This window comes from Gracilinanus agilis, chromosome 1 (genome assembly GCF_016433145.1).
Source record: "Gracilinanus agilis isolate LMUSP501 chromosome 1, AgileGrace, whole genome shotgun sequence".
Classification (NCBI taxonomy): domain Eukaryota; kingdom Metazoa; phylum Chordata; class Mammalia; order Didelphimorphia; family Didelphidae; genus Gracilinanus; species Gracilinanus agilis.
In genome coordinates, this window is record NC_058130.1 from 711,775,888 (window position 1) to 711,793,171 (window position 17,284).

Sequence of the window (17,284 nt, forward strand, 5' to 3'; positions counted from 1 at the left end):
ATGTTTCCTTCTATTTTTTCAGTCTTTTGGCTTTGTTTTATTTGTTCTTGTTGTCTTGAGAGATCATTAGTTTCTACTTGCTCAATTCTAGCCTTTAGGGATTGATTTTCGGCTATAATCTTTCGGTTTTCGGCCATAATCTTCTGGTTTTCGGCCATAATCTTCTGGTTTTCGGCCATAATCTTCTGGTATTCCTTTTCAATCTGGTCATTTCTTGTGTTCAATTTGCTTATCAGTTCATTTGGTTTCTGAGCCTCACTTTCCAGTTGCAAGATTCTACTTTTTAAACTGTTATTTTCTTGCCAGATCTCTTCCATTTTCCTCAAAATCTCAGTTTTGAACTCTTCCATAGCTTGTGAGGAGTTTTCCTTATTTGGGGAGGGTCTGGATGCTTGTTTGTTCTCCTCCTCTTTTTCCTCTGTTGTCTGGATTTTCTCTGTGTAAAAGCTGTCGAGTGTTAAAGACTTCTTTTTCTTGTTATTATTCTTTCTCCTCTGAACTTCCTGTGACTGAGTAGCCATCATTAGCCCAGCAGCTTCTCAGATTTATCCTCGCGCTCAGTGTCTGTCAGCGATCTATTGGCTCCTGAGGTCTGAGTTCTGGTTTTTTCCAAAGTCAAGCCCCCTGGTGGGCCCCCTTGCTTGATCCTCTGCTGGAGGTTTCTTTACAAGTCTCAGGGCGCTGCTTCCTCAGTCGTATACCCGTCCACACTGGTTCCCCACTTAGGCTTTAGTTCCTGGCTGTGTCTGCCTCCACCCACGCCTCCGCAGTGCCTGCGCTCTGCTCAGCCTGCGTTGTGCGCCCTGCGTCCTGCTCCCGCGCTCAGATTTCGCGTGCCTTTTTTGGCTTAATGGGGTCCTAAGTCTTGCTGCTCTCAGGAACAGGTCCCGGAGCTGCCAATGACTCGATGGGTGCCCCAAACTTGCTCTATTTCTTTTTAGCTGGCTTCGGAGCTACAGGTGTTGTGTGTGGAGGGGGAGGGGGTGGGGCGGTTGCTCAGCCCGCGATTTAGTGAGAGCCCTTTATAGCATGGAAATGCCTCGATTCCACGTACCTTCCACGCTGTGCCCTGTTGTGGGGTTCCTCCGTTCGTCTGGACTTGTTTTTATGTCCCCTTGAGGAGTTTTGTGTGTTTCGGTCAGGAGAGGTTAAGAGCTGCTTCTTACTCTGCCGCCATCTTAACCCGGAACCCCAGGTGAGGGTTTTTTTTTTAAAAAAAAGGAATGCCAAGTATAGCATTTTGTATTTGATCCTAGAGGCAATAGAGAACCACTGGAGTTTGTGGAGTATGGGAGTGATATGATTGGACCCATGTTTCCGGAAAAATCACATTAGTGATTGAATGAAAAGTTGGATGTGAGGGATGTGAGATAGTGAGGAATCCAGGATGACTCCTGGGTTGTAAGCCTGAGGGTTTGGGAAGATAGTGTTTTCCTCTAAAGTAATAGGGAAAGTAGAAGGTGGGGGGAAATGATGAATTCATTTTGGGACATAATATGTTTAAGGGGTCTGGACATCCAGTTTGAGAGGTCTGAAAAGTCAGTCTGAAAAATCATTTGGAGATGTGAGATTGGAGATCAACAGAAAGGTTGGGGAAGGGTAGGTAGATCTTAGAATCGTTGGTATAGAGACAGTAATTAAATCTATGGGAGCTGATGAGATCAAGTGAAGGTGGTATAGAGGGAGAAGAGATGAGGGCCTAGGATAGAATTCTGAGGTATAACTATAAATTAGAGATGGTGATCTGGATGAAGATCAAACAAAAGAGATAAAGAGTGGTCAGAAAGGTAGAAGGAGAAACAGAAGAGAATGATGTCTTAAAAATCTAGAGAGAAGAGAGTAACAAGGAGCAGAATGTGATCAGCAGTTTCAAAGGCTTCAGAGAGGGAGGCCAAGGAGAATGAGGATTGAGAAAAGACTATTGCATTTGAGACCATTATTCATTTTGGAGGGAGCTGTTTCAGTGGAATGATAAAGTTGGAAGCCAGAATGTAAGGGATTAAGAAGTCGGTTTTAGAGGAGAGAAAGTGTAGGCATCTATTGTAGATAGGCTTTTTGAGGAGTTTAGCTGTAAAGGGCAGAAGAAATACAGGACAATAATTAATGAGGATGGAAGGACCAAGGGAGAGTTTTTTGATAATGGAGGCAACATGAACATGTTTGTAGGCAGTAGAGAATGAGCCAGTAGACAAGGAGAGATTGAAAATAAAAGATAGAATGGGGCGATAAAGGGGGCAACCTGTTGGAGGAAATGGGATGGAATGGGATCTCTTGAATAAGAGTTAGTTTTGTTAAGGAATAAGACCATTTCATTATGTAATATTAGTGAAGAAGGAGAGAGTAGCATAAGACTTCTGAGTTACAGAAGATGAAGAAGAGAGAAGATGGAGCTCATAGCAAATGGTTTCATTTTTTTTCTTTAACATAAGACACGAATCTCAATTGAGAGGGCGAGGAGAAAGGGGGCCATGGGAGTTTTGAGGAGTCATGAAAAGGCTTGGAAGAGCTATGATAGAGAGTGGAATAGAGTAAATTGATAAAGGAGGTATATAGTAGCATTGCTTTGTAGCAGTGAGAATCTAATAGAAGTCGTATAACAAATTTGTAGTGGACCCAGTCAAAATGGTTGTGTGATTTTTCTCCACTTTGTTCTTCAGCATGTGTGTAGGAGTGAAGGTGGTGAATGGTGGGAGTAATCCAGGACTGAGATTTGGCAAGATGTAATTGGTGATATAAGAGGGCTAGGGATTCAAGAGAGGAGGACAGTGTAGAGTTGAATCAGCCCACCAAGGGGTCAAGATGGGGAAAAGAAGAGAGGGTGGCTAGTGCAGTGAGGTGGCCTGGGAGAGAATTGAGGGGTCAAGAGATTAAAGGTCATAGTGAAGACAAAGAGCAGGTTTTTTTTAAAGGGAAAGGAGAAGTGAAGAGCCAGTCCAATAAGGACATTTTGGAATTCTTGTATTTAGAGGTGGTACATTTGTGGGTGATGGCAAGATCAACGGTATGACCATCTTTATGGGTGGCTCAGGTAGTTTGGAGGAGTAGGAAATGAGTAGGTTGAAGAACTGAGTAGTTATAGTGTTTGAGGGAGGATCAGTATGTAATGTGGCCCCTTATTATAAGGGCAGGAGTTGGAGAGAAAAGAAAGGCTGTGAGTCAGATATCAAATTCATTGAGGAAGGAAGAGAAGTGACCTGGGAATGTGTAGATAACAGCTAACAGGATCACTTGCTGAAGCTGGGTCTCTTGATAAACTTTCCTTAAACTGATTCTGCCCACACCTGTTTCTCTCTCATTTTTGAGGTGATACAGCTTGTAATCACCAATCATTATTCTTTATAAAATTTGACAAATGAGTTTGTATTCTAAACTAGTGTTGACTAGTTTCTTTCTATGAAGCACTGATGCATTTGCTAAGGTTCTTTTTAGACTCTTGCTCTTTTTTGTTATGGCAATTAATTTTTATCGATTAAACTTCTGCATAAAATTATTAGAATTGCTTTCTACTGTCCATTACCCATTTTCTGCTATCAGTAACTTATTTAAGTAGGACAAGATTGAGTTGTTTCAACTGCATGCTATCTCTTTTTTCCATTATACTTTCTTCTAGCTTTGTACGTACTCTGGTGTCTTAAGACACACAGTCATCCAGACAGTCACTGAAAGGCAGAATGCCAGAATTCAAGTCCTGATTATCTGATTCTGGACAAGTCATTCAGCCTCTCAATGTTCTTGCAACTTTCTAAGCCTAGAAGCTGCAGAGAAGTTGCCATTTTCCATGAGTAGGGGGAGTTTCTTTATTCTGTAGTTCTTTATTCCAGTGAAATCACAGGTCCAGTCTCTATGCCCAGCCTTATACTAATTCTCCTCTTTGCTCTAACAAGTTAAGGCCTGACTGTACATAGTAAACTGACTCCCACATTAATAATGAGTCCATTAAAATAGAGCAATTGCATTTTTCTGTTTATTCAGTACTTACTACATCTAGCATTGACCAACTCCTTTCTTAAAGTATTCATGATGCAATGGCATGAAGTTTTTGGGTAGTAAACATGTCAGGCCTCTCTTATTCCTTCTTTCTGATCTGCATTTTCTGTATTTCACTGAGCTCATCTATTCCTCCCTTTGTATTGAAGTCACAGAATATAAAACTGTATGTTGGTATAATTTGGATTGTTTTATCAAATTCTTTATAGAATTTTTCTACTTCTTCAGTTTCCTCACAAGCTTAGTTGCTTTCTTGATGGCCTTTTTTATTTATCCCAAGTATAACATCGTTTATTAATAGGAGCTTACAATCTGTTAATAAAGGATAGATCAATCACACATGGCTCTGCTTGAAAAGACTTGGTTCTATATGGAAAGATTCATGGTGGCCTTTTTGCAAATAGTATGAACTCTGCAGTTTTAAATAACCAAACGTCTCATGAAATGATGTTCTTTGATGTCTTTGGGCAGAGATAAAAACAACTCGTTTCTTGGCCTCTCTTAAGGGTTTGGTTACCTGTGAGCCATCTTTCTGTTTAGCTGCAGAACTTTGGTATTTCTTCTAGCTTCATTTCTATCAAGAATGTCAAGATTGATATGCTTCTGTTCCTCTTATAATATGTCCAGTCATTGCTTATTGGCCAAGTATCTCACATTTATTGCATTAACAGCTAAGATGAAAAGACCAAGGTGAATTTCATAGAATCTGAAAATTCTACTCTTTAGTACCACCAGACTTTTTTTCTTTCACTCTGTTGCCACCACTATAGAAGCAGAAGTAGGGGAAGAGCCGAGGGACATTTTATAGTGTTCTTTGTTTCTTGGGTTGCCATGACCAAGGAATTCATTAACGACTGGCCACCTGCTGGTGGTCAGTTTGTCCATATGTGGCTAGGCCAATTCTTGGAAAGCAGAGTCAGTCTGTTGCAGAACCATATCTGGAACCTTTGTAGCATGTTAGAACCTGATAGAGCTTATAATGTACTGTCAGAGCTTTCAGGAACCCAGGATCCCCTCTATGCCATGAGGAGGGATCAGAGTAGGACTCTGGGGTGGATAAAAATAACTGTCAATAAGATTAAAATTTGTCTAATTACCTCAAAAAATAGAACACAATATTCCTTGGAAAGTACACAAAGACAAGTCCTGTCACATTACCATTTTTGATATGTGCATCATACAGGAGGGAAGCTTACAGTGGTAAAGGGAGGATGAAGGATAAAGGGGTTGGACGGGGAAATTTTCAAGAGAAGTTTTAAAAAAAGCACTTCCTAGACTCTGAGTGTGTATGTGTGTTCCTAAGAGAGCTGGGTTTTATATACACATTGATACTCATGGTTTCAAATCTCAACAGCCCTGGTTTTTGTAATAAGAAAAGATAAGCATTTGAATCCTGGCTCTGACACTTAGACTGGAAGTTTGGCTACATTTCATTTAAATATCATTGAGCCTCAGTTTCTTCATCCATAAAATTGAGATAATAATATCCTGTACCATCTAGCCCTCAAGGTTTTGGAAAGAAAAATGTTTCATAAACCTTAAAGTTCTACATCAATAGTTACTACATCCTAGGAACAAAGAAGATCCTTGGGTGGAAAATGCCATTTCCTCTTTGGATTGCTTTATCCCAAGATACAAGGATCCCAAAGAATTTATCACTGTCCACAGCTGGGACTGCTATTTGAGTCCTTCTTAACTTTGGTTCCCCCCACCTATTTCCCCATTTTGCACTCTGAAATAAAGCACTCCGCTCTAGACATTCCAAGAAATCTTATTTTCTTTATTGTTTGATTTTTTTTTTTGACTCGACAATGGTTTCTTTTTTTTTTTTGGAAGTTTTTTTTTTTTTGAAACGTACTCGTTGTCTTTATGAGTCTTTTGTTTTGTTCTCGTTAAATGCACTCGACCCAAAATTGGTTTGGCATATCGAAAAGGAGGAGACCAAGGTGGGGCAGGTGGGTGGCGGGAGGACAGGAGGAGGGAAGCCCAAACGGACAGAGAGAAAGCAAGGGTGAAAAGAAGGGTAAGAGGAAGACAAGACAGATGGGAGAGACACAGAGGAGAAAGACAGACAGAGGGAAGGAGAGGCAGAGACAGAAAAAAGGAAAAGAAGGCAAGGGAACCAAGAGAAATCAAAATCCAGAAACTGCCTCCCACAAAATTGTAAGAGGGAAGGAACTCATGAGCCCAGGGAAAGGAGAGTAGGGGGAGGAAACCAAGAACCTTCTCTATACAGTGGGTCCTGTCCCAGCTGGGGTGGGGGTGTCAAGGCACCAGGGCTGGTTGGGGTGGGGGAACAGTTAGGTTCTCTAGGGTGGCTTGGAGCTGGGCTGCGATGGTGTCTGTATCCCCACCAGGGGGCCCTGCCATGCAGCCGTGAGGCCTAGGAACCCTTGCTGTTGCTATCCCTGTCCCTGCTAGATGGGAACCTACTGACTTGATTCACCCTACCCCCATGATTGTCCATGTCAGGGGAGATAAGGGGGGCAGGAGTAGGGGGAAAGCAGGACTCCTTACATTCCTTTAGGTTCCAAAGAAACCCAGGAGTTCCCAATCCCCAGCTGGTGTCATATGTCTACCCCAAGTTTGAGGCAAGAAGGGTAGGGGGCCCCCTAGGCCTTCCACCTACCAGCTCCCTCATCAGTCACATCCCTTTTCTATCTCTCCTTCTCCCCCTCCAAACTCAGCTTTTTCACAGTCCTCTCTGACCCAGGTGGCCCTTTGCCACAACCAGAAAATTGAGCCAGAGGATAGCTCCTGCCCCAAGTCTCTCCCAAGCACAGAAAGAGGGGAATGTTGTGTGGGGGAAATGGTGATGCAGGGCCATCCGATGGTCCTTGTCTTCCCCAACCTGACCTCACTGCCATCCAGCCCAGGGGTTCCTGGGGAAGTGAATTTAGCACTTCCACCACAGGGCCACACTCAGCCTTACCTAGGAGAGCCCAAGATGGAGCCCAACCATGTCATTGTCCTAGCTGCCTTCCCCACCCCTGCCCCCAATGTGGGACAAAGCCACCATTCTTTGGTTTGACCCCTTCTCCCCCACATGATGGGGACAAGCCAGCCCCAGCTCCCCAGGAGGAGGGAGGGGGGTTTCTAGCAGCAAAAAGAATTCCCCAAGACCCCCTATCTCTCCTCCTACCACACATATTCCCCAGTGACTCCCTGGAGCTCCTGTCCCCCAAACCAAGAAGTTAATGGCAGCAGCAGGCTGAGACCCAAAGATGTTAGAAAACTCAGGGCACTTTGTGAGAAAAGTGGTAGGGAGGGGGTGCGTGTGAGGTGGAGAGAGCAGAAATGGGGGGGCCACCCTTTGGGGAAATGGCCATGAGGGACTCCAGGGATCAGCACATTGTAGCAACCCTGCACAGCTGGGCTGTTCCATTTCCACCCCAGAAGGCATGGAGAGGACTGGTTAGGTGAGGATGGTGAAAAAAGGTTAGAGAGGAACATAGAATATAGCAGGGAGAGGCACTCATGAGCAGATTCTCTCCAAAAAACCAGCTTCTAAGAAGTAAAGGAGGTTTTGAAAAACAGCCTGACTGAAGTGTCCTCCTATGCCTTCCCAACTGGGGACCTCTCACACTTTCCAGGGAGAGCAAATGCCCCCACTCTGAACCCTGATCCCCAAACCCATGGACACAAACTCCCATCATACCCTTTCCTACTTCCAGCACCTGGGGGCTGGGGGTTTTTGCCTTTTTCCCCCCCAAACTTCCATTAGCCCCTCTATAAAGAAAAATGACACCTTTATCCCTTTGCTGGTCCTGAGGCCCAGAAGCAATTTGCAGTTAACAACTTAAAGAGATGGTGTAGCCACCTCAGGAAAGCATCTTTGGGTCTGAGGGGGTCTCCCCTGGGCAGGGAGGGAAGGGCAGGAGAAGGGCAATGGGTCCCTATTCCTGGAGCAGGCAGTGGGACACATCCCCCAGGAGAGACGATACTAGGGACTAAATTCAGAGGGAAATGACAGGAACGTGGTGCCAGGAAGGAAAGAGGTTGTGTCTCTTTTGCTTCTTGATTTTTTTTTTCTGTCTTTTGATTGTAAAAAGCTGCCATGGAGGCCCCCACTCCAACCTGGCCAGGATGCACGCACAAGCAGAGAGAAGTCTTGGCTGCTGGGTGGGTAGGTGGGTGGGTGGACAGGTAGGTGGGTAGGTGCTCTGGTTGGTAGAGAGCCAGAGCTGGCCTGGGCTGTGGGCTCCCAGTGGCTTCAAGTGATGAGATTTTTTTTTTTTTGTAATTTTTTTTCTTTTCCATTTCGTTGAAATATTTACAGCAATGGGGGAGGAGGGGAAGGGTAAAGAGGCCCTCCCCCCCAGGGAGAGTTCCAGACCCAGAATCTACTCCCCAGAGATCTGAGCCCACAGAGCTGGGAACTGCCCCCCCTGAGGGGTCACCCCCATGGGCTAGGGGCCCCATGGGGGGTTGTGCTTAGTCAGGAGTCACCCTGGGGGGGGTCAGTGGGTACAGTCTTGGGGGGGGGGAGCTCAGAGCAGGCTTACTTCCAGGGAGGGAATGAGGGGTAGTTGGCTCAGAAGAAAGTTCAACATTTAAACCTCTAGCCGCACCCCCTCAATCTCCCTCCTGGGGCTTTCCCTTGGGCTAGAACCCCCAGTTTCAGGGGAGCAGGAGGATACACAGAAGGCTGTCCATCTGTCCTTTGCCCTGAAATTCTTCCTTGGGATGGGGCCTGCAAGGTTTCTGGCTGCAGAGAGGAGCCACTGAAAGGTTTGGCAAAGTGGGGTTTTGGCAACCGCTTTACCCCTGGGCAGGGAATCTAGGAGGGACTGTGCTCCTCCAATTTCTTGCCCATCTACCCCCAGGGGGCCCTCATCTTATCCCCACAACACTCCCCCAAAACAGCTGGTGCATGTGGCTGTCGGGAACTCCTGTGTACCCTGTACATCAGGGACCCTGCCCCTTCAGAGTCCCCTCAAAGGGGAATGGTAGGGCCCATAGGTGAGGGGCACATCTGGAGAGGACAGCCTGTCTCACACTCCATTTAGTCCACCCTCTATCCCCCAAAGTCCTCCCCTACCCAGGGTCCCCCTCCCCTGGCACTGGGCCACCCAGCCCTCTGGGTCCAAGGGGCCCCTCAGAGGCTGGTGACCAGCTGCATCTGGCCATCACCATCAGGCCCCGGCCCCTCCAGGCCTGGGGCAGCCAGGTAGCCTTCATGGCTAGGCCGTCGCACCTGGTAGTAGCCCTGCAGGGGGTTCCGGGCCACCAGGGCCGGGCGGGAGGTGTAGTAGATTTCAGGAGGACCAGGTGGAGCCGGAGGAGGTGGAGGAAGGGCCTCACTGGGCCCCTCTGGGCTACTGTCCGGGTAGGAGGGCGAGTCCCGCAGGTTGGCCCCACTGGCATAGAGCGAGTCCCGGCCAGGAGGAGAGGAGAGGGGTCGGCTGACTGCCCCATCCTCAGCCGCACAGCTCTCTGATTCGTCCAGGTCGCTCTGATACAGCACCGACTGGGCCCGGGGCAGCAGTAGGGGCTCCTCCAGGGCCTTGTAGAGCAGTTCAATCTCAGCCCGGTCAGCCCCCCCGGGCGCCCCTGCCTCTTCATCCCCACCACTACCTGGGACTGGTGGCACGGGGGGCTCAGGTGGTGGGGGGCCTTTGGCTGCCCCACTGCTCCCCCTAAGATTGTTGTGCACCAGCTCCGAGATGATCATCTTCTCAAAGGCAGCAGCATCAGCCAAGTTCCGTCCTCGGGGTGGTTCTGGGCCCCCGTCCCCCGGGGGGAAGTCACCGCTTCGTAAGGAGTAGCTGTTGTTGAAGTTACCATTTAGTGGAAGGGTGTCCATGCCGCATGCATCCCGGCCTCCTAGGGGGTGTTCTAGAAAGAGAGACAGGCAAGCGTCAGGGGGAAGGGGGCCAGTACAGATGGGAATGTGGCTACAAGGAAGCCCTGGGGGGCTGCAGGTGTGGGTGGACTGATGAGGAGAGGAGCACGGGAGGGAGAAGGGGTGTGTTTTTCTCTTGCTTGTTCTGATAGGACACTTCCCATCACCCTGGGGAGCTAGGCCCTTCCCACGTCCTGTCTCCTCACCTGCAGATGGGGACACCACTCCCTGCTCCGGCTAGCTCCACCAGAGAGAACTAGCTCCCCCAGGGCCACTCTATCGCTCATCAGGAATTCTCCGGGGGATCCTGAGGAGTCATAGCTAGGGGGCTTGGACACTTAGGGATATGAGGGGCCAAGGTTGACCCTGCCTAGGGAGGAGGGCAATCCTGTATGTTCTGACCCACACTTGAGGCCATCCCCGTCTGGCAGCAGCTACTGCCTTAGACTCTCTCCCACCTCCTGAAATATTACTGGAAAAGGGTAGGACGTACTGGGCTCCCGGTAGCTCCCTGTAGGTTCGCGTGAGGAGAGAAAAAAAGAGAAGTTTAGAAATGAGATTGATCCAGAGATACCGTCTTCCAGTTTCCAACACCTCACCCCGAATCCAGGGATTAGGACGCCTTCCCTCAAACAAAGGCCTAGGGACCCCATGCCCATTCCTCAAAAAACAGGTTCCACTTCTTTGTTATAACAACTCACTGGTGCCTTACGGTTCAACAAATAACGTTCTCTCAACAACTCTGAGGCAAGTATTATTATACCCATTTTATAGATAAGGATACCGAGGCTCAGAGACACGAAGGAGCTTGTCCATGGTCACGCAGTAAATAATGAGCTGCATTTTGAACCCCGGTGTCCTGACCTCAAGTCCCATACTCTTTCTGCTACAACCAACCATGCTGCCTTTCTCAGCTCTGTCCCCATAGGTAGTCCTTTTACCTGGGGAGTTGAAGACAGGGGGCGAGGAAGGGTTGAAGCCCACAGACTCAGCAATGAGGGTATTGTAAGGGCTGGTCCCACCTCGAGGCTGCAGTACCGGGTTGGTTAGTAAGTGGTTCCCCATAGTGCCTATCAGGGGAGATCGAGGTGTCAGAGATCGCCAAGCATTCAGGAGTCTGACAGAATCTCAGGACTAGGAAAGGAAGCTGAACTCAGAGTAGGGTCAGGAATGGCAGGGGTTATTAGCCTCTCACCTCGGTTCAGGGTTGGGGTACTGTTGATATCTCCAGCCATGAAGGATGACTCTGTCTGCTTCCTCACGGTATCATTCCACATCCTTCGAATTCGGCTCTAGAGACACAACACAGGGCATGAGAGGAGAGAAATGCCCACAATGCCTAGGCTGGCTGGCCCCTTTGTGGTTGTTGCTGTTGAGTAATATTTTATTTTTGTCCCCAATTATATGTAAAAACAATTTTTAACATTGATTTTCTAACATTTTGAGTTCCGAATCTCTCCCTCCTTCCCTCCCTCTCTCTTCCTCTCCCTGAGACAGTAAGCGATTTGATATAGGTTATACACGTGGCATCATGCAAACAGATTTCCATATTCGTGATGTTGTGGAATAAGACACATATCACACATATCACACACACCAACGGTGAGGGAAAAGAAAGTGAAAAATGACTGCTCAGAACTGCATTCAGATTCCATCAGTTCTTTCCCTAGCGGAGGGTAGCATTTTTCGTCCTGAATCCTTTGGAGTTGTGCGACAAGATTAACACCCTGACCTGCCGCTCCCAGACGGATCTCGGTATCATCTCCAAGCCTGCCACTGAGCAGCTTTCCTGCCCCCAACAAAACTCTCAAACCTCAGGAGCAAGCCTTAGGCACCTGGGTCCCAGTATAGTATCGGTTGTTGCTTCGCATGGCAGAGGTCTTGAGGGAGCCGTGAGCTCCTCCGGGTGGCGGTCGGATGCAGCAGTAGGAGTGGCGCAGACACTTGCTGTATTCCTTATGCACCTGACGGGTGGAAGGGGAAAGTGAGTGAGTCCAGCAGAGTAGGACGAGCAGGGACTAACTCACTCGCTCTGACCCCGATGCTGGGTTACAGGAGAGAAATCATGCAAGAACGGAAAGGCCCTTGGGTGGGTGGAATCCAGAGGATACGAATCTGAATACTCAGCTTGAGGTAATGTTCCTCTTACCTTCTTCTGCAGGGCGCAGTGGAAAACAAAGATGAAGACCCCCTGGAAGGCATTGAAGGTGGTGAAGAGATAGGCCATGACCACCGACTCCTTGTTGATGAAGAGGAGACCAAAGGCCCAGGTGAGACCCAGTAAGAAGAGGAGTGCAATGGCCCCCAGGGCCCAAGACCTGTGGAGGGGGGAGTGGGGAGAGGAAGGAGAGAAAAAGCATTGGAGTCACGTCCTCTGCAGGAGCTTCTTGGAGGAAGCCAAGATTCCAGAGCAGAGTAGCAGCTTAAGTTAGGCTGGAGGGCCCAGCTGAGAGGAGGTGCCACAGGGAGTGGGAAACCATCCCTCATCCCTTCCAAACCCAGCACGGTCACCCTAGGCTCCTGCCTCCTTCAAGTTATAGTTTCAGCTGGCAACAGGCCAACAGGATCCTCAGCCAGGCTGAGCCCAGGGTCTGGAACGAGCAGTCAGTCCCTGGGGCTGCAGCTGGAGCTGGGGGCTCCTAGGGGAGCCAAGTAGTCCTCAAGTAGCCACCTACTTGATGTTGTCCAGACGGCTAGAGTCAGGCTTAAGCACAGAGGAGCTACGAATCATCTTGTGAAGTGTCACCATGAGGAACACCAGGTTCACCTGAGAAAAGAGGAAAGGGACAAAGACGTGGGGGGGAAGGTGGCTTAGGCAACATTTCGCTTGCCATTACTTTTCTCAGCAGGATGTAACCAAGACTTTGGCTGGGTCTGGTCTGAGGTCACTGATTGCTGAAGGGCACCAGAAATGTGCTCTCCCTCCATTATGGGGACCCAGAGCATAACCTGGCGCTGTTTTAGTTTTCCATTCCCACTGGAAGGACCAACCAAAGTAGCTTTATTTGTGTGGAGGGAAATCTGGAAACTTCTTTGGAGGGAAGACTTGGAGCTTTTGCGTATGAAAGAGATTGGATGCCATCACTCTATCAGAATGTGGTGCTATCTGGGAGCCAGACAATCTGAGTTTGGATTCTGGTTCAGCTACTTACTGATCCTAGGCAAGTCATTTAATTTCTCTGAGTCTCAGTTTCCCTATATGTAAACTGAGGGAGGATTAGTCTAGAGGCTTTCTAAATTCTTGTCCGGCTCTAAATCCTAGCTCCGTAGAAGCAGGGCAACTCGGTGACTCAGTGAATTGAGAGCTAGGCCTAGTGACTGGAGGTCCTGGGTTCAAATCTGGTCTCAGACACTTCCTAGCTGTGTGACCCTAGGCAAGTCACTTAACCTCCATTGCCTAGCCCTTACTGCTCTTCTGCCTTGGAACCAATACACAGTATTGATTCTAAGACTGAAGGTAAGGGCTTAAAAAAAAAAAGAAATTACTCATTTTATGGGGAAGAATGGAAACCATCTTTTTCTTGGGGAGATCAGATATAATTAGGCAAAAGGAGATTTAATTCCACCATTATATGGAGAAGAGAGGGTTGGTTCCATTTCTTGGGTCTTGAAAATGGCAGGACAGAATAGAGCAAGGTAAGAAATACAAGTAAAATTTTTCCTCCTTTTCAGATTTTGGGGTTAGACCCTTAGGGATTATCCAAAGAGTTAGGGGTGAAGATTACTATGACTCAATTGATGAGTTTGGGGCTCTCTTTTCTGACTCACCACAATGACAAATGAGACAGGCCCAATGAAACTCCAGATGAAATAATTGTCCACTCGGAGCCAGCAGCTGTCAGAGAAAGAGAAGATAAGGTAGGTTATGATGGGAAAGAGAATATGTATCTACATAGCACCTACTATGTTTTAAGCCCTGGGATTAGCACTTTACACATATCTCATTTGAGAGAAGGACCCAGGGGATCCCATAGCAGCCCCTCCACCACTAATAGGACTCCCCATTTTGTCCCTGGCAGGCTGATTCTGCCCGGTGGGGTAAGACCTGGGGCTTCAGGTTTCTGTGGAGTCAGGGGGCTGCATGCTTGGCCCCGAATGGTCCCCTGCCCAGGGCAGGTGCTGTGGGGGGCTTAGGAGAGCAGACACCAAAGCGACAAAGGGAAAAGCAAACACTTACGCCTTCTCAGTGCCGTAGCTGCGATAGTCGATGGCTGCAGCGATGCCCACCACCAGGGCTGGGAAGCAGTAGCCCCCCAGGTAGTAGTATTTGGTGCGTGAGTACTCGCTCTCAAACACTTCCACCAACAGCAAGTAGAGGTGCACGCCCTCCAGGCACAGCCAAGAGAAGGCTGCCAGGAAGAAGTAATGCAGCAGCCCCGCAAAGATAGGGCAGGCGATCTAGGGGCACAGGCACCGGGCATGAGGGGGAGTGGCCCTGCCCGGGCCAGCCCTCCTACCATGCTCCCACCCTAGCTGTGCCCTTGAGCCATGGGGCCCAACCCCCCAAAGATAGAGATGTCGGCGTGTGTTGGACGTGGCAAGCTGAGCGTGGCCTCTCCTCTGATCCTCTCCTCCGGGAAGGAAATGGGCCCGCTTTGTCATCCCTTTGGGCACCAGGCTCCCAGCACCCTGACTTACCTCATATTGGGTCTTGTCAATGCCAACAAGGAAGAGCAGCTCAGCCAGGAAGAGATTGATACAAAGATTCTTATGGATGGTGTTTCGATCGGTCTGTAGCCCCCGAAGGAAGCAGAAGGTGGAGATACAGATAGCCAGACAGACAAGCGAGATCACGATGCCCACCCAAGTGATGACAGACAGCAGCAACTCATTGATCCGACCTTGGTACTGGGGAGAAATCGGGAAGAGGAACGTTAGGATCTGTAGGCCTTTCCTTGACTCAGCCAGGTCACCATTGATAAGCAATTGCTAAGGACTACACGGGCCTCGCTGGACCACCCATCCAGACCTTCTGCCCCTTTGCCAGCTGGCTGCTTCCCACCCTCTCGTGGATGGTATGCCCACTCCCCCCATGCTGGAGTGCCCACGGAGAAGTAATGACACTAGTGCTTCCCCAGAATGTCCGGGGAGAAGGAGGCAATTGAGACACAGCCAGGAAGAGTCGCCCTTTCCCCTTGTCACTTCCACTCGCTCCAGCCCCATGCCCTGAGCAAGGGAGGTACTGACGGCTCCCCGTGCCCAGGAAGTCGGGATTCCCTTGGCATGCCTCGAGTTGTAATGCCATGCAAAGCCAGGCTAACAAGCAGGCCCTGGCCCAGTGGAGCTGATGGAGCCACTGGCTTACGATCTCACGGTGAGCCATGAGCACGGCAAAGTTAGTGAGGTGGCTGCAGGCACAGGTGGTATGGGTCTTGTTGGAATCCACCAGACGACAGCCCTGGGTCGACCAGTAGCCCAGCATGGAACGCTCTGAGTAGTTCCAGAAGGAGCAGTTGGCATTGAAGTGGTTCTTGGCCTGTTGTGTGGTGGTAGTTGGGGGGTGTCAGAGTATTACAGTGAGAGGCATCAGATCTGGGGAATCCTCTCCAACCCCTCACCCCCACCAGGCTGGAGCATGGCCTTGGACACGGACACAGCCACTGGATAAGTGCCATGGGGTGGGGGTGAAACCTAAGGGTCAGGGGCTTTTAAAAAAAGAATAAAGGCAAAGACTTAGCACTCCATGTGCAGTAGGAGGCAGTATAGTGGAAAGAACACTGAGAGAGTCTAGAGTCTTGGGTTCAAGTCTCAAGTCTAGCTCTAAAAAGCTACGTGACCTCGAGCAAGTCACAATCTTATTGAGCTTCAATTTCCTCATATGCAAAAAAATGAGGGAATTGCAACAAGGAACCACTAAGATTCCCTTCAAGTTTTGAAATTCAATGATCTAGTTTAAAACGACCCTACCTAGTATAGGGAGAACTAAGAACTGGGATCAGAAAGCTGTATGCTGGAGAGAGGAGCTAGGAAAATTTCCTTGGAGTGGTCCTCAGTGCTGGGGAATGTGATAAGCTAATAATTGGGGACAGGGTCTAATAAGCTCCATCCTGCCCATCCTCCCCTCCCCAAGACAGAGGGACAAAATGGGACTTCTGGGAGGAAGATGCTCTCCACAGGCAAGGATCTTCCAAGTCATCCCAAGGAAATGAGGAGCATCATGAGAGAAGGACCAGGCTGATTTCCAGGGCTTACCTCTAGGTGAGCCACAGTGAAGATGACTGGGTCCATGAGAAAGACACGGCTAGATTCTTTGTTGATGGAGGCCGCAATGACTTGGGAGTTCACCACTAAAGCAGCTCCCCCAGGGCCTCCGGAGCCTGCCTCACCTGCCAGCTTCACTGTGGCATTCTCCGTGGACAGAAAGAGGCCCAGGTTGTTATAAAGGATGAAGACAACTTTCACCACCCCTGCAATGGAGATTTCAGCGAGAGCTGTCAGCACCAGTTCAAATATCTTCTCCACTGTTTACCTGTGTGATCTCAGGCAAATCTTTTCACCTTAGTCCTGCATGTCCTCAACTGTAAATTGAGGAGGTTCGACTAGATCAGGGTTTGCTTGTTTTTTAACTTTCATTCTGCTGTGGCTCCCTCTGGCAGTGAAGCCCTCTGATGAAGTCTACAGACCCCATATCAGAATAATGTATTTAAATGCTTAAGGTAAAACATTCAGATTAAAAGAGAAATGGAAATACATTTTTCAAAATCTTTTTTAAAAAAATTCACAGACTTCCAGGTTAGATGATTTTAAAAATTCTTTCCAACTCTAAGTCACTGAATCACAATGTAAGAATTAGAAAGGACCTTGGAAAACCTCTAGTCCAACCCTTACAGGAAAAGAATCCCTACTATAACCTGTTCAACTTATGCCTCTGCTTGAAGGCCTAGAATGAAAGGAAACCCATCACCTCTCAACGTGGCCTCTTCTACTTTGGTACTGATTTTCAGTACAAGTATCTTTTCCACATCTCAGAAGTTAGAAGTATGGCACCCCAGCAATTTGGAAAATCCGAGAAGAAAGTAAAATTCTTCAGAGAAACAGTCTGAATTTTTTCTTTCTTTTTTTTTTTTTTGGAGTGTTTATGATACTTTGTAAAATTTGGGTTAAGTATTTGGTCATGGGCTATATGTAGATCAATATTAAGTAAAAATACTGCACAAAAGAGGAATTTTTAAAATATGAAATAAATATAAAAATTAAGAAAATATGTTGATATTATGTAATACTATACATAAATTTTATGCATTTCTGAGTTTCTAAGCTTTTTGTGTTGTCTGTGGCTTCCACACAACTCCCCCCAAATTCCCATTTAATTTCTTATGTCAATCTGTGATATATCGAAATGGTAATGGGGAAAGTCAAAATGTAGAAGGGATACTTGTATACTTTTCTCTCTCTTTCTCTCTCTCTCTCTCTCTCTCTCTCTCTCTCTCTCTCTCTCTCTCTCTCTCTCTC

At 47.9% G+C, this 17,284-nt stretch overlaps 1 protein-coding gene across 1 annotated transcript in view; it reads right to left on the reverse strand.

Annotated features, from left to right (window-relative positions):
• Positions 1 to 5,580: 5,580 nt before the first annotated feature.
• The window catches only part of ADGRL1 (adhesion G protein-coupled receptor L1), a 39,143-nt gene continuing 27,439 nt past the window's right edge, over positions 5,581 to 17,284 (reverse strand). Inside the window, exons 4-15 of the mRNA XM_044685137.1 lie at positions 16,025 to 16,239; positions 15,138 to 15,308; positions 14,471 to 14,680; positions 14,010 to 14,230; positions 13,601 to 13,667; positions 12,508 to 12,599; positions 11,982 to 12,150; positions 11,668 to 11,796; positions 11,028 to 11,124; positions 10,774 to 10,902; positions 10,326 to 10,343; positions 5,581 to 9,825 (exon numbers count right to left, since the gene is read on the reverse strand). Coding sequence (XP_044541072.1) covers positions 9,086 to 9,825; positions 10,326 to 10,343; positions 10,774 to 10,902; positions 11,028 to 11,124; positions 11,668 to 11,796; positions 11,982 to 12,150; positions 12,508 to 12,599; positions 13,601 to 13,667; positions 14,010 to 14,230; positions 14,471 to 14,680; positions 15,138 to 15,308; positions 16,025 to 16,239 — 2,258 coding nt within the window. The 3' untranslated portion in view covers positions 5,581 to 9,085. The remainder of the gene's footprint in view (positions 9,826 to 10,325; positions 10,344 to 10,773; positions 10,903 to 11,027; positions 11,125 to 11,667; positions 11,797 to 11,981; positions 12,151 to 12,507; positions 12,600 to 13,600; positions 13,668 to 14,009; positions 14,231 to 14,470; positions 14,681 to 15,137; positions 15,309 to 16,024; positions 16,240 to 17,284) is intronic.